Source organism: Pelecanus crispus, chromosome 3 (assembly GCF_030463565.1).
Source record: "Pelecanus crispus isolate bPelCri1 chromosome 3, bPelCri1.pri, whole genome shotgun sequence".
NCBI classification, from domain to species: Eukaryota; Metazoa; Chordata; class Aves; order Pelecaniformes; family Pelecanidae; genus Pelecanus; species Pelecanus crispus.
The window spans coordinates 133,288,339-133,303,348 of NC_134645.1; the positions used below are offsets into that span (position 1 = coordinate 133,288,339).

A 15,010-nucleotide genomic window follows, 5' to 3' on the forward strand; every position below is an offset into this window, starting at 1 on the left:
CCCTGACTGCACGCTCTGCAGGCAGGCCAGGCACTGTGGCAGCACTAGCTCCTTGTGCTCATTTGTGTCTCTGTCCCCTGCAGCGGGGAGAGACCTTGAAGCCCCTGCACGGCAATGATGGGGTGCGGTGGAGCCCCGTTCTGCAGCAGGGATCCACTCTTCAGCTGTGCTAGCTGGGCCCAGGCCCACAGACGAACCCTCCTGCCACCCGTCCGCAACCTCCCTGGCAGCGCTGGGGCCAATGCCTGCACTGCCCCATGCCCTCAGTCTCGGGGCCAAAAGGGGAGCAGCTCCCGCCCTCCCCTCAAGCCAGCGCACCAGCCCCTCTGCTTCCCTAGGCGTGCCGCCCTGGGCTGGCGGTGTGGCCCCCCTACTCTTTCTCAGCTCCGTGCTCTGCAGCGGCAGGGGAGCGAGGCCAGGCATGCAGGATGGGCAGGGCCGCGCACTGCATGCACGGGCTGGGAGCCAGCTCCATGCACATCCCTGGACAGGTGCCCTCGGGAAAGCGTAAGTTCTGATACATGGATCTTCGCATGCAGAGTTCCAGGCTGGGCGCCTGGTGCTGCCTCTTCTTCCAAGGCCTGCTTTGCTCTGGCAGGACGCCCAGGACCCCAGACGCAGAGCTGGTGCTGCACTTACACCTCGATTATATTGACTGAGGGAGACTTCTTCTATGAGAGAAAAATCTGCTTTAAGGCCCTGCTTTGCAGACCCCGCCACAGAGCCCCCAACCTCCCACAGCAGGCACTAAGACCAGCAGAGCTCTGCTACGGGCTGCCGGCTGCAGCTGAGCCCTCTGCCCCGCGCCGAGGTGCGGGTGAGCTGCGGCAGACGCCCGGCTTCAGCGTCTCCCTCACAAGACCAGGGAGCTAACCCTGGAACCCCAGCCTTCTGCACTGATGTGCTCTCCTGGCAGAACGGTTCAGGTAGCTCAGCTGCACCGCCTGCCGCCTCCCTCCAGGTGAGTCCCTTCAACCACAAACCTGCCTCCCCAGGAAGCCTTCCTGCCCACCGCTGTGCCCCGGTACTCCTGGGTAAACCAGTGCCCCCTGCCCCACACCCTTCAGCCTCCAGGGCTTAGAATCGTAGAATCATGGAATCGTTCAGGTTGGAAAAGCCCTTTAAGATCATCCAGTCCAACCATTCACCTACACTGCCAAGTCCACACTAAACCAGTCAAGGGTAGACCAGACTGAACCATGTCCCCAAGTGCCACCTCTGCCCGTTTTTTGAACCCCCTCCAGGATGGGGACTCCACCACCTCTCTCGGCAGCCTGTTCCAATGCCTGACCACCCTTTCTGTGAAGAAATTTTTCCTAATTTCCAACCTAAACCTCCCCTGGTACAGCTTGAGCCCATTTCCTCTTGTCCTATCGCTAACTACTTGGGAGAAGAGCCCGACCCCCACCTCACTACACCCTCCTTTCAGGCTTGCAGATGTCTGGTGACTTCTGCCTGGTCCCGAGCGGTAGCCACGCTACACCTGATGCCACTGGACAGGAGGTAGGTGCAGGGCCAGAGCAGAAAAGGTAAGTGAGGGCGTAGGAGGACATGTGCCATGGGGGAGAGAATCCACAAAGCATGGGATGACTGGCGTGGAGGGACATGAGGCCTGCTGAGTGCCAGGCACGTCTCACTGCCATGCCCCTCATGACAGCTCTGGTGTGTGCCGAGGGAACTAAAGGCTGCAGGTGGCGAGGTAGATTTTCTCAAAAACTGTTGCGAGCATGAGCAGGCACTTTCCTTTACACTAAAAGGAATGTACTCATTGAAGAACACAGCAGATATGTGAATTTGGAGAAGGTGCTGAGAAGGGCAGGGGTCCTGGTTGCTGCACGTGTTTTGTAGCTCAGCCCTTTCACACTGAAGAAGGGCGCAGAAGGCGAGTGTCCCCACGACCACACTTTATAACAGGGCTCAGATCAAGAGCTGCACCGTTGTCTGCTACTTGACACTAGCTTGGCCCTGAAGCCAGGAGGGGAAGCGAATGCAGAGCTGCTTCTCTCCCATACCTTGTTCCCAGCTTTGTAATTAAGGACTGCAAGAATAAACTTGCAGTGTTGTCACCTGCAAGGATGCCAAAAGTATGGTGCATGCAAGAAGACAAACTGAGGTGCAGCAGACCTGTACAGGTGCACTTTGCAAGCAGCAGGAACACACCTTTGCACCTGCCATTGCAGCCCTATGTGAGCAGGGTCAGTTTGGAGCAGGGATCCAAGAAGAGGGATCTTTTTGGCAAGGAGTAATCAGGAAGCTGGAAAATCTGGAGGAGGAGAACTAGGGCCTTGAAGTCTAAACAGGAAGTTGCTGTTCCTGACATCCACTGGAAACCAAGATACGGAAGCAGAGGGGCAGTTAGGCAACACAGTGAGTAGTTCCCACCATTGATAGAGGCGGCAGATGAGACGCAAGGGAAAATCTAAGGCAAGGTCCTGTTAGAGCATGCGCATCAAGATTATAGATCACTGTCTTTGTCAGGTAACAAAGGGAGAAGTGTCAGGTGCTGAGGAAACAGCCAGATGAAAGCACTGCTCCCTCCCCATCCACAGCCTGGCTCAGTAACTCCATTATGGCGGGGAAGGGGCTCTGGGGTCCTTCCCATGAACGACTTGTGCGGTGATGGCCTGGAGCAGGCCCCAGTGAAGGCAGAAAGCAAGCAGCGATAGACCAGTGCAGGAACCATAAGAACAGCTGCCCAGCTTGCCTGCCTCCTGCCTGAACAGGCAGGAGCTAGACCTGTCTATGGGACGCAGAAGACACGCAGCCTTGGAGGGGCACAGTGAAGGGGCTGTTACAGTGAGAGGACGGGTGCCTGCAACGTGGGAGCCATCCCAGCTGATATATCCTGCTGTCTCTTCCAATGCTTCTCCTGCAATCACCCATGAGGCACACACACCGCCCCAGAGGGACCCGGCCTCACTGCACCCTAAAAACCCTCAGTTTTAAGGGTAAGAGCATGAGCTGGGGTGTTTCTGTTTCTGAAGAGAGCCTGAACCTGTCCAGGCAGCAAGCCACAGCAGATACAATCACAGAATCATTTAGGTTGGAAAAGACCATTAAGATCATCAAGTCCACGTTAACCTAACACTGCTAAGTCCACCACTAAACCATATCCCTAAGTGCCGCACCTACACATCTTTTAAATACCTCCAGGGATGGGGACTCCACCACTTCCCCGGGCCCTGCTCCAGTGCTTGACAAAACGTCGTATGCCATCCCTCCTGCCAGCCCTCCCCGCTCACCTTGCTCCGCAGCAGCCCTCCGCTCGGTCGCTCTGGTGTGCTGTGCTCCGAGGACGGCTTTGTCTTTTCCTTGTTGTTGTTGGAGTCGTTGTCCTTGATGATGTCATACTGTCTGCAGAAGAGCGCAATCACCGCTGCCGAAAGACAGGGGATGAAGGACTCCCTCACACTGGCTGCTCCCTGCCTCCCCTCCCCACAGCATCCCAGCTGGAGAGCAGTCAGGGCCAGGGCACCCCGGCGCGCTGCTCACCCACACCCTCCACCTGTCAGCCTGGACCACCCCAGGCACCTCCGCATGTGCGACCTGGCCGGTCTCCTCGGGCAGATGAGGCTTGGATGCAGCTACAGCCATCAGGGCACGCGTGAGGTGCCCAGTGCCTACGGCTCAGGGCTCTGGGGCCAAAGGCAGACGGTGAGGCACTCGGAGAGGGACAGCCCCTGAGGTCAGCGAGCAGCTGAGTGGGTTTCTGAGTGCCTCCAGCGAGGCACTGAAGGTATCGCTGCAGTGCTTGCGACCCTCACAAAAGCCAGCCCTTGGCTTTGTCCTGTCTTGCAAACCGACTGTGGGGTCAGTCACTGTCATGGTTTTACAGCACCCATCTCACGCAGCACGTCCTGCACCTTGGGACCCTGGACACAGGACTCTGGAGCAACGCTTTGAACAGTAACCATTAGATGTGTTGGACCCATTCAAACCACAGTGCGTTACCACGGCCGCCTGCACACTGGACCTGATCTCTCCCTGTTGGCACTTGGACACACCAACCTGCATGAGGTGTAGCTAGTAGCAGCCATCTTGTATTTTCTTCCAGTGCACTAGAAAAGTGTTCAAGGCCAGGGCAAGGAGAGATTCCTGCCAGATGCCACTAGGATCCACATTTACTGGGAAGGGAGTAGGGGATGAATGACTTCCCATTCACAGCAGCTGCATGTGACCAGTCAGGAGCTGTTGTCTCCTAGGCTCCCTTGCTCCCAGGGCAACCTGCCGTTTGCTAGAGCACTGGCTTTAATCAGGTGCCGTACAGGAGCAAATCACTCATCCTAGAGTTTCAGCAGATTGAGGCACAGCTGCTACCAGCCAGTGCAGCAATGTTACCAGATGTCAGACAAGCTAGCTAAGGCCCAAGTTACATGATAGTTAATGTCAGCCTGGATGCTCCCACCCTGTAATTCTGTATTGCTTGGGTCCTACATTGTCTCCTGCTCTTCCAGCACAGCAGTCAGGCCAGCCAGCCCACGTGCTCCAGGCCATCACTGCTGAGCAGTGGCTGTTGTTTTTTTTAAAGTGTTTCCAGCCTTTTACCCCACTTGGCTCGAGCTCCTACAGACTCAAGGGACTTACTGGAAAGGATGCCAGACCCATACCAATATGCCTCTGCACTCTCTTGAGCCCCATCCTCTTTGTGGACCCTGGACTGCACCTCTGCCCCAGCCTGCTGGAAGGTTGCTTGTGGCACTCACCTGCCCACATGAGCAGCACAGCCACAATGATGATAATCTCGCCTGTCTGCAGCTGCCTGTCCTTGTCCAGCCCTTCCATGGTGATGTCACCTGCAGCGAAGAGAACCCAGACAGGGCTGGCAGCAGATACCCTCCCACCAGAACCTACTTCAGGACCCAGCAACACTCAAGGATCTGAGAAGGGGCTCCAGAGGAGAGAGGCCCACCTCCCCCAAACAAGGACAGGTGTGGGATGACATCTTGGCTGGGGAGAGGACACGCAGCCTGTAGCTTTCCTGTGTCAGATAAACCATCCTTGCTACCAAAGGCAGTCAGGGATTCTAACAGCTTGTTTGAGTTGAAGTAGGGACTGCACGATGGATGGGAGAGATCAGTGAGGTTACTCCCTGTGTAGGACCAGGGCAGGTTAGGAAGGCCCCAAGTTGAACACAAAGTTCTGAGGAAAGTAAGCCATCTGCTTGCTTGCCCTGTTATACTCTTTTCAAGTCCCCCTCTTATGGCTAGTGCTGGAGACAGCCTCCATGACCAGTGGACCCCCTCCGGGCATCATCTCTCCTGGATTCTTGGATCATCTCTCATGGACCAGCATGTAGGCAACCTCAAGGCAAGAAGGCACAACATGGATATGCGTAGGAAAGGAGACTGTGGGGCTCTGTCATTTGTCCTTTGGTAGCTTGCAGGCTGGGAGATCCACGAGCCTGTTCAATATTTGCTTCCTATGGGCAGCAGCTGAGCAGGCCACAGCAGTTGTCCTGGCCACAGCCTGCTTAGCTGAATAGGGTGCCAAGACCTGGGATAGAAGGGCCATAAACCAGGGCTTGGGGACATTATCATGGCCACAGTGGATGCGACAGCAGCCTGTACAACCCCGCTACCCATTACGACCCTGTGTGTGCCAAGCAGCCTGCTGCTCAGGACAGCACCTTCCTTGCTGGCTGCTGGATCCCTGCCCACGTGCTGTGGAGACCTCCAGGTGCGGCCCCACCAGCAGCACCCAGCTACACCAGCAGCACCAGCAGCCCCACCAGCAGCACCCGGGCGAGCTGGAAGGAGCTGCCTCACCTTGGTTGGAGCTGTTGGAAGAGAGGCGGTCGGTCTCCTTCAGGGTGCGGAAGTGGACACGCTTACTGGCCTGGCTTTCCCCATACAGGCCGATGCTTTGCACCTGGATGATGTAATCAGCATCCTCCGCCAAGTCCCACAGCACGCAGGCCCGGTTGGTGGTGTTCACCTCCCGGATGAAGCGCTGCATCTGTCCATCTTGCCGCTGCCAGAGTGAAGAGCTGTCATCCCCAGGAGGCTGTTCCCAGCTGCACCAGGCACAGGCCCCTGTCCTCAGGGCTGTGCTGGGCACACTGCCCTTACTCCTCCCTTCCCGGGCAATCCTCCACCCCTGGGGGGGGCCAGGCTGGCCAGCACTTTGCTATGCAGCATCCCAGTGTGGCCTGAGAGCCAGGTGCCTCCCTGGAGAAGCCACCATCGTCTGGGGCTGTGGAGGCAGAGCGAGGCAAGCAAAGAAGGGTTATGTCATGGCGGAAGCACCATCCTTATCCAGAGAAATCGCAGGGAAGGCGCTGGAGGGACAGCTACCCCCAGCGCAGCCCACAGTCTGCTGCCTCCCACCAGGATGGATGGCTCAGACAGGGTGCCCTGGCAAGGGCTGCTCAACAGCAGAGGTGTCCTCAGGCAGGTGCCAGAGGAGCTCCAAACTGCGGCAAAAGGGCTTGACAGAGGAGCATGCTGGTAATCAGTGAGAGGGGTCCCCAGCCCCCTGGGGACATAGCCTGGATACCTGCTGTAAGATGGCATAGCCGATGACCACGTCTCCTTCTGGGACGTCCCAGGAGACTGTGGCAGAGTTTGCCTTCAGCTGCGTCACAGTCACGTTGACAGGGGACGGTGGCCTGTCTGGGTGAGCCAGGGATGGACCGAGGCAAGGCACAGGAAAGAGACAAAAGAAGATGTCTCAGAACAGGAACTCGCCCCTGCACACCACCACGGGGGGCCTCTCCATCTGCCTGTGGCAGCACCTTGGCCAAGGCTACAGGGAGCAGCTTCTCCGGTGAATCTGTCCCCAGGAGAAAAGCGGCACAGCAGGTGCACCAGGCTGAGCCCCTGCCAGCAGCAGCACATGCACGGCATGGTGCTTAGCGGGCTAGCGGGGCAGCTGCCCACTGGGGGGGGGGGGAAGTGTGCAGGCACAGAGCTACTCCCGCCTGTGCAGCTACCCCTCTGTGGCACCCGTTAGCTTTGGCACTCTTTGCTCGCTGGTCAGGACTCCTCCCTGCCTGGCTGTCGGTGAGAAATGTGCTCACTGCACACCTCGCCCTCTGCAGTGTCCTACAGTGGGGAAGGAGGACAACTCGCGAGGCATCTGACTGGCTCTTCTCTAAAGGGCTTGCTTGCAGTGGCAGACATAGCCCATTGCTCATAATACATGTTCCACATAAAAGGGGTTAGCAGTGCTGACCACGTGCCCAGGCTGCCAGACCCAGCTAAAGACACGAAGGGCTCCCAGTAGGCTCCTTCCACCTTGCAGACATCGAAATGGGAAATGCATGAAGGCCTGTCCTGAGAAAAAAAGAATTACAGAGTTTAAGACACTGTCATGGCAATTTAACCTCTCCCTGCAGCTCAAAATCACAGGAAAAGTCCCTGCAGCCTGTCTCAGAGCACCACAGAGACCCTGCTATCAGAGAGGAGAATGACATTCACATCAGCTCTTCGCGAGGGCATCTGCTTGCAGAGCTGAGGTACCCTCACTGCTGCTCAGACGTTCAGCTGTTGGAAAGTTTACTTCATTCAGCTCCAGCAGAAGCAGGGCTGTCTGGCATGACATGCTCCTGCTCAGCCTGGGCACAGAGTAGATTCTTGGCAGGGAAGTTCTGTGTTTCTGTAGGGTCCAGAAAGTCCAAACAAATCCTACATTAATGCAATTCTTCAGCCAAGACTGTGATGGTAAAATCAGGCTCCTCTAAGCTCTGGGGCTGCCCCGTGGATGCGCACATCACAAATGCCTGGCACACCACCCAGAACTGCGTAGGAAGCAGCGCAGACACAGTATTTATATATCAACTGTGACAGAAAAATGGGGCAGCTTGGAATAAACACACTATGCAACTCAATCTGGCCATCTCCTCCGCCTGGCATTACTCCCTGCTCTAGAGTGGGGAGGAAAGCCCAGTGCAGAAAGCAGAGCTGACTTTCCCAGCAGTGCAATGCCATCGGCTGCAAAGCTGGCAGCAACACTCAGCCATTGCTATCCTTCGGAAGGCTGGCCTGACTGACCCATGGTCTGCACCATCACCATTTTGAGATTCACAGTGCTAAGAGCATGGCAAGATCCTACACAGGTACACAGACCTGCACACAAAGCCAAATTTTATCTGGAAATTAGACACAGGAGCACATGAAGAAAGACACTGAGGCTGCTGTTCGTGCGTCCTCTCTCCCTGTAAACAAGACAGTGTCCTTCTACAAGCTGCTTGTGTAGCACAAGTTCAATGCTGTGATTTATATAGATAGAAAAAGAGCCCCAGAGGGCACCTGAGAACAAGGAAAAAAGACAACTGTAGACACCACCACCAACCACAGTTAAAAGTGACAAGGAAAGGTCATTTCTGCAGGTCAGCTACTTAAATGCATTCATTCACATTTGAATATACCCAGCTCCATGACAGATCCAACCAAGATAAAGCTGTGATTCCCACTCTGAGAAATGCAGGTTTGTAGTTGGCCATGGGTGACTAAGACAGATAGAAGGGTCACCCACAGAGCCCAGAAAATACATTCTCAGAGAGACACTGGGACTGAGTGCATCCCCAACAGAAGCCTGCTGCATCACCAGGAGACACAGACACTGGAGACAACACGAACAAGGACATCACAGGATGCTGCGCCCTCTCTTCCAGAACACGAGGCTGGAAAACCGGAAAGGATTCAGAGATACACTCGAATATTCTTTATCCCACGAAGAGTGGGTCTCCTCAGAGTTTTGCCACTGGGACTCTGGTTCATCACTCTAACCTGTGAGAGGGAGTCTCAGACGTGTCCTTATCCGCACATCCTGGTCTCCCACAAGCCAACAGCAAAACAGGCTGAATGAAGTTGCGCTCCCCAGACCTGGCCAGTGACTGGGGCGTGTGTATTCTGCGCTCACAGGAGCTGAGCTCCCCACAGAGGTGGTCTGGTTTTCCACTCCAGCCACGGCCAGCATGCAAGTGAGTTGCACAACTAACAGCTGAGCTGTAGACAGCACCCTGTCAGCCAGCAAATAACCACTCCCCTGCACTGTGCCAGGCAGAAGCACTGCAACGTGTGTGTGTGTGTGTGTGTCGGGGGGCTGCAATATTTCTGCTACCCTTCAGGCATAAGAAGAACAGTTGTTCAAGGCTACCAGTATGCTAGCAAACATAATGAGGTCAGGAACAGCCCAGGAATCCAGTGGTGGAGACTGGTCCTGGGCATTGCTTTGGTCTGACCCAGCCAGCATGTGCCCAAACCACTCTTGGGCATGGCTCAGGAGTTAGCATGAGCCATGAACCATTCCTAGTAGGTAGCACTGATGTGCTCCCCTCTTTGGAACTCGTGAGCTTGGTGCTATGGATGTGACCAGACCCTGCCAGCTGCCCTCAGGACAAGAACAGGACCTGGTGCTTCACAGGATACACCTACAGTAATAAATTAGGTAGCTTTTTCATATCTATCTAACAGAATGAGAAGTGGTCTGAACATGCCCAAAGTGGGCAGTTGGACTTCCCATCCTTTAAGCGTATGTGAGGAAATTAAAGGCAGGGTCTGACATCTCCGCGACGCAAAAATCTGTGGATGGAGCTTGTAGCAGGCTCCCTGCTCTGCACAAGAATTTTCTAGGCTTCTGCAGGGACCCCAGCCTGGCCCAGCCCAGGTTTTCAGGCTGGGGATGCTGAGATGTGGCCCTGGGGCTGAGTCAGTCTGTGATTTGAGACCAAGGGCACCACACTGATCCACGGGCCACGCTGCTGGGTCCACGCGGGGCTGACAGTATTGCTTGAACTGTACTTAGCCAGAGCTTGCACAGGCCATGTGTAGGGACCTTTGCTTACTGGCAGAAGGGCATCTCGGGGGGGATACGACCCTGGTATCAAACTGCAAAGACAGTATAGTCAAAGCCAGCGTGATCTGCTATTACACCCAGAGCCAATCCCCAAACGTCCCAAATAGAGAGAGGGGAGAGCAAGAGCACATGGGGGCACGGTGGAGCCCCAGCACACATGGCTAGCCAGTGCTTCAGACCTCATGCATCGTAAACACACTTTGTGCAGGCTCCAGGCAAGCAGACCTGAACCTGTGTGACAGTGAGACCTGGAAGTGTCGAGGCTGCAGTCCTTCACTGGAAAAATGAGTGTCCCTTGGTCAGTCTGCAGTTCAGCAAACTGCATAGAAGACATTTCTGAGCACATGGGATTTGCATGCCTAACAGGAAGAGACAGGACAAGAAGTTTCAGAAGTCAAAACTAGAGAAGCTCACGAGGCAATGTTTAATCCCAAGGATATGTAAGATGAGACCTCACTGAAAGTCGTTCTGACAAGACCTCCAAAGGTCACACCATAGAAAGCTTTGCGTATGATCCCCACATTAAGCCTAAGGTTTTCCAGCCTGCTCTGCAGCTGAGGTCAGAGCAGTTTCATGCCAGAGCTGTTGCCATAAAGATCCACGAGTGCAAGGGCTCCAAAAAATGTACTCTCTTGAAGCCAACTATTAAAAACATTCCTGTAAAGCCAAGATGCTCCAATACCCTGCTGGGCTCACTGGGAACAGCATGCCACACTTAAGCCCTGCCCAATGCATTAATCGCTAATGATTCTGCATCATTTATAAGTTATCCAGCTTCACTTTTGATTAAAGCCATATTAAGAAATGGGCACCACCACAGAAAGAACAATCGCTTACTTAAGGCCTGGTGCACCCTTTTGTCCTGTCAGCACAGCAGTGCCTTCCTTCCAGGCCCGCTGAAGAGGCGGGAAGAGCGGGTCCTGTGTGCTGGAGGCAGCAGCGCTGCAGCCTGGGTTGGGCAGCAGGGAGGGCTGACCTGTGGGCAGCTGAGCACTGGACTAGATCTGCCACACAGCCTGGCTCTGCAGGTTAGGGAAGGGCCCAGGCAGATGCCCCTCAAGAGTCACGTTGGCAGATGTGGTGCTGCGCAGCCCCACTGGCTCCCTCCCCATCCTGCTGTGACTCCGGAGAGGGGAACTCAGCTGCCCCTTGGCCCGTGCCCTTGGGATTGCTGCTCAAGGGCACCCAGATGTTTGCCCAACTTATCCCTGCAGCAGGGAGGTAAGCATCAGACTGCACATCTAAAAATAAGTGGCCCCTTTTTAATAACCCTGACCGCATTTCTTCCTGGATCCGTCAGGCCCTGGAGCACGTATTTTGCAAGGAGACTGAAAACATGGCAGAACATATCAGAGCATGTCTGATACTCGCAATTCGGTCTAATACATCAGTAACCTGACAAGGGGCAAACAGCAGAAGGCTGCCGCTGACACAGGGTCACTCAGGCGAGTCAGGGGAAGAAAGAAGAGAGGCCCGGCGGGTGCCGACAGACCTCGGTGCCCTAGCTAACACCAGCCCGGAGAAAGCAAAGGCAGGAAGGCGCACAGGAACGCCTGCCTGCCAGGGACCATCTCACAGCCCAGCCTACGGCACTGGAGCATCCCTGCCCAGGTCGTTAACTCTTGCAGGACGCGCTGCTCACCGCTGCGGGGCAAGGATGGGAAACGGGGAGCCCCCTCGGCGGGGTGGGAAGGCGAGCGCAGGGGCGGGAGGCTCCGGGAGCCAAAGCCGCAGGCGCTGACTCCAGGAGCCCCGGCAGAGGCCGGCGCCCTCCGGGGAGCGCAGCACGGCCGCAGCATCGCACCCCGTCCCGCGGCGAGGGGACGCGACACGGCCGAAGGCACGGCGGGCCCGGAGGCCACGGAGCCCCGGGGCCGGGGGTTGCCCGGGGGCCGGCGGGGGCAGGGCCAGGCCCCACGGGATGGCGGCCGAGGCCGCGCCGGGGACGGGCGAAGGTGGGCGGGAGGGTCCGTCGGGCAGCCCCCAGCCCACAGCGGGGGCCGGGGCACAGCGCCCCGTGCCCAGGCCCTGCCAGGGGCGGCGGAACCCGCGGACGGCGACGGGCACGGCCCCGGGGAGCGCCGGCCCCGCACCCCCGCCCGGCCCCGCCGCAGGCGGCAACGCGGGCGCCCGGTCCCGCTGGGTCCCGCTGGGTCCCGCCCGGTCCCGCCGGCCCCGGCCGCACTTACTGGCTCGCACGAGGCAGAGGTCGCAGCTGAAGAGCACCAGGACGGGGCTGAGGAGCGCCGAGACGCGGGCCATGGCGGCGGGCAGGCGCCCCGGACTGCGGGCCTGGCCCGGGCGGCGGCCCCGGCACCTGCCCGGCTCCCTGCGCCGCGGCTCGGAGCGGGGCCGAGCCCCGGCCGCAGCGCGGGGGTGGGGGCGGAACGGCCCCGGCCCTGCCCCGGCCCCGGCCCGCTCCGCCCAGCGCCGCCCCCCGAGCGGCACCGCAGCGACTCCGGCGCCGCCCCCGAGCTCCCCAAGCGTACGCCCAAAATCGCCAGCGCCGCCCCCCGAGCCGTACCCCCCAAACCGCCAGTGCCGCCCCCGGGGACTGCCAGTGCTGCCCCCCAGCCCCGTGCCGCAGCCCCCTAACCACCGGCGCTGCCCCCTGTGCGGCTCCCCAGTAACCACCAGTGCCCCCCGCATGCTGTGCCCCCCCCAGTAACCACCAGTGCCCCCCGCATGCTGTCCCCCCCCAGTAACCACCGGTGCCCCCGCATGCTGTGCCCCCCCCCAGTAACCACCAGTGCCCCCCGCATGCTGTGCCCCCAGTAATCACCAGTGCCCCCCGCATGCTGTGCCCCCCCCCCCCCCAGTAACCACCAGTGCCCCCGCATGCTGTGCCCCCCCCAGTAACCACCGGTGCCCCCCGCATGCTGTGCCCCCAGTAATCACCAGTGCCCCCCGCATGCTGTGCCCCCCCCCCCCAGTAACCACCAGTGCCCCCGCATGCTGTGCCCCCCCCCCCCAGTAACCACCGGTGCCCCCCGCATGCTGTGCCCCCCCCCCCCAGTAACCACCGGTGCCCCCGCATGCTGTGCCCCCCCCCAGTAACCACCAGTGCCCCCCGCATGCTGTGCCCCCCCCAGTAACCACCAGTGCCCCCCGCATGCTGTGCCCCCCCCCCCAGTAACAACCGGTGCCCCCGCATGCTGTGCCCCCCCCCAGTAACCACCAGTGCCCCCCGCATGCTGTGCCCCCCCCCCAGTAACCACCGGTGCCCCCGCATGCTGTGCCCCCCCCCCAGTAACCACCAGTGCCCCCCGCATGCTGTGCCCCCCCCCCAGTAACCACCAGTGCCCCCCGCATGCTGTGCCCCCCCCCCAGTAACCACCGGTGCCCCCGCATGCTGTGCCCCCCCCCCCCAGTAACCACCAGTGCCCCCCGCATGCTGTGCCCCCCCCCCAGTAACCACCAGTGCCCCCCGCATGCTGTGCTCCCCCCCAGTAACCACCAGTGCCCCCCGCATGCTGTGCCCCCCCCAGTAACCACCAGTGCCCCCCGCATGCTGTGCCCCCCCCCCAGTAACAACCGGTGCCCCCACATGCTGTGCCCCCCCCCAGTAACCACCAGTGACCCCCGCATGCTGTGCCCCCCCCCCCCAGTAACAACCGGTGCCCCCGCATGCTGTGCCCCCCCCCAGTAACCACCAGTGCCCCCCGCATGCTGTGCCCCCCCCCCAGTAACCACCAGTGCCCCCCGCATGCTGTCCCCCCAGTAACCCCCAGTGCCCCCCGCATGCTGTCCCCCCAGTAACCCCCGGTGCCCCCCGCATGCTGTCCCCCCCTTAACCCCTGGTGCCGCCCGCATGCTGTCCCCCCCTTAACCACCGGTGCCCCCCGCATGCTGTGTCCCCAGTAACCACCAGTGCCCCCCACATGCTGTCCCCCCTTAACCACCGGTGCCCCCCGCATGCTGTCCCCCCCTTAACCACCGGTGCCCCCCGCATGCTGTCCCCCCGCCTGGTTAACCACCAGTGCTGACTCTCCCCACGCAGTCTTCCCCCACGCTGCATGTTCACACACATTTTCACAGAATCACGGAATCATGGAATCGTTGAGGTTGGAAAAGCCCTTTAAGATCACCCAGTCCAACCATCAACCCAACACTGCCAAGTCCACACTAAACCAATTAAGGGGAGAGGAACAATTAAATTCATGTTTCCTGGCTTGGTGGCTGGATTATTCTTTAATGAAAGTAAAACCAGGAATCACTAAGGTTGGAAAGGCCCTCTAAGATCACCAGTCCAACCATCAACCCAACACCCCCGTGCCCACTGAACCATGTCCCCAAGTGCCACCTCTGCCCATTTTTTGAACCCCTCCAAGGCTGGGGACTCCCCCACCTCTCTGGGCAGCCTGGTCCAGTGCTTGACCACTCTTTCTGTCAAGAAATTTCTCCTAATATCCAACCTAAACCTCCCCTGGCGCAGCTTGAGCCCATTTTGTTACACAAGGAGCCTTCTCGCTTGCACTGTCCTGGCGTGGCACTTCCCATTGACCCACGCGCTCTTTCCCCAGCCCATGGCTCCTGCCCTGACAGTTTGCGTGAGGCCGCAGGTCCCATGGCAGCACAACGCTTTCTCGGTGTCTTGCAGGGGCTGGCTGCACGCTCTGTCCTGCTGTGATGGCATCGATAACGTGGAGGGTGGCCGGGCACCATGAAAAAGGATGGTGCCAGTCTCCAGGACCCTGGAGGGCTCCTGTGCCGGGCCAGGCTCGGGCTGGCTGTCAACTTGCTGCACCCGCAGCAGGACATGTCCCACGCAGCCCCTGCCCATGCTGCCGCACACAGCTGTGACAGTCACCTTCCTGTCCTGCAGACAGTTGTCGTGCATCTCTGGGCTGTGCTGCAGAAGGCTTCTGGAAGGCATGTGGGAGAAACCTATCCCATCCTGCTGGGGTTTCATTGCTCCACAACGTGGGCAATGCAACATTGAGCCATTTGACACAGGTGTAGGTGGTGTTGGCCAAAGCCTCAACCCACGGAGCTGTGGATGCAGAGTGGTTGCTCATCAGCCCGATCCATTCAGTGCGGCCCTGATGGTCCTCGCTCATGTGTGTGGTCATCAATAAATGAGTTTATCCTTGCAAAATTCCCCTGACCATAGCCACCGCGAGGGTCTGCCTGGGCCTTGGCAAGAGCTGGCCCCAGCAGAGCTCTGCTTGCTCCCCAGGGGTTGTTCCGGGGGACAGGGTTCTTGCCAGGC

The 15,010-nt window shown here is 58.7% G+C and overlaps 1 protein-coding gene across 1 annotated transcript; it reads right to left on the reverse strand.

Annotated features, from left to right (window-relative positions):
* Positions 1-635: 635 nt before the first annotated feature.
* Positions 636-12,060, reverse strand: FNDC4 (fibronectin type III domain containing 4). The gene is made up of 6 exons (XM_075707232.1): positions 11,988-12,060; positions 6,496-6,611; positions 5,766-5,970; positions 4,704-4,793; positions 3,243-3,376; positions 636-671 (listed from the first exon to the last, which is right to left on the reverse strand). Exons 1-6 carry the CDS (start codon positions 12,058-12,060, stop codon positions 636-638), a joined length of 654 nt encoding a protein of 217 aa, XP_075563347.1.
* Positions 12,061-15,010: the final 2,950 nt, after the last annotated feature.

Coding starts and splice junctions, on each gene's coding strand:
- FNDC4 (XM_075707232.1), bottom strand. CDS start 12,060: ATGGCCCGCGTCTCGGCGCTCCTCAGCCCCGTCCTGGTGCTCTTCAGC. Junction 3,377..4,703: donor TGTGCTGCTCATGTGGGCAG/GTGAGTGCCACA, acceptor GTCTTTCGGCAG/CGGTGATTGCGCTCTTCTGC. Junction 672..3,242: donor GAGGGCTGCTGCGGAGCAAG/GTGAGCGGGGAG, acceptor TTTCTCTCATAG/AAGAAGTCTCCCTCAGTCAA.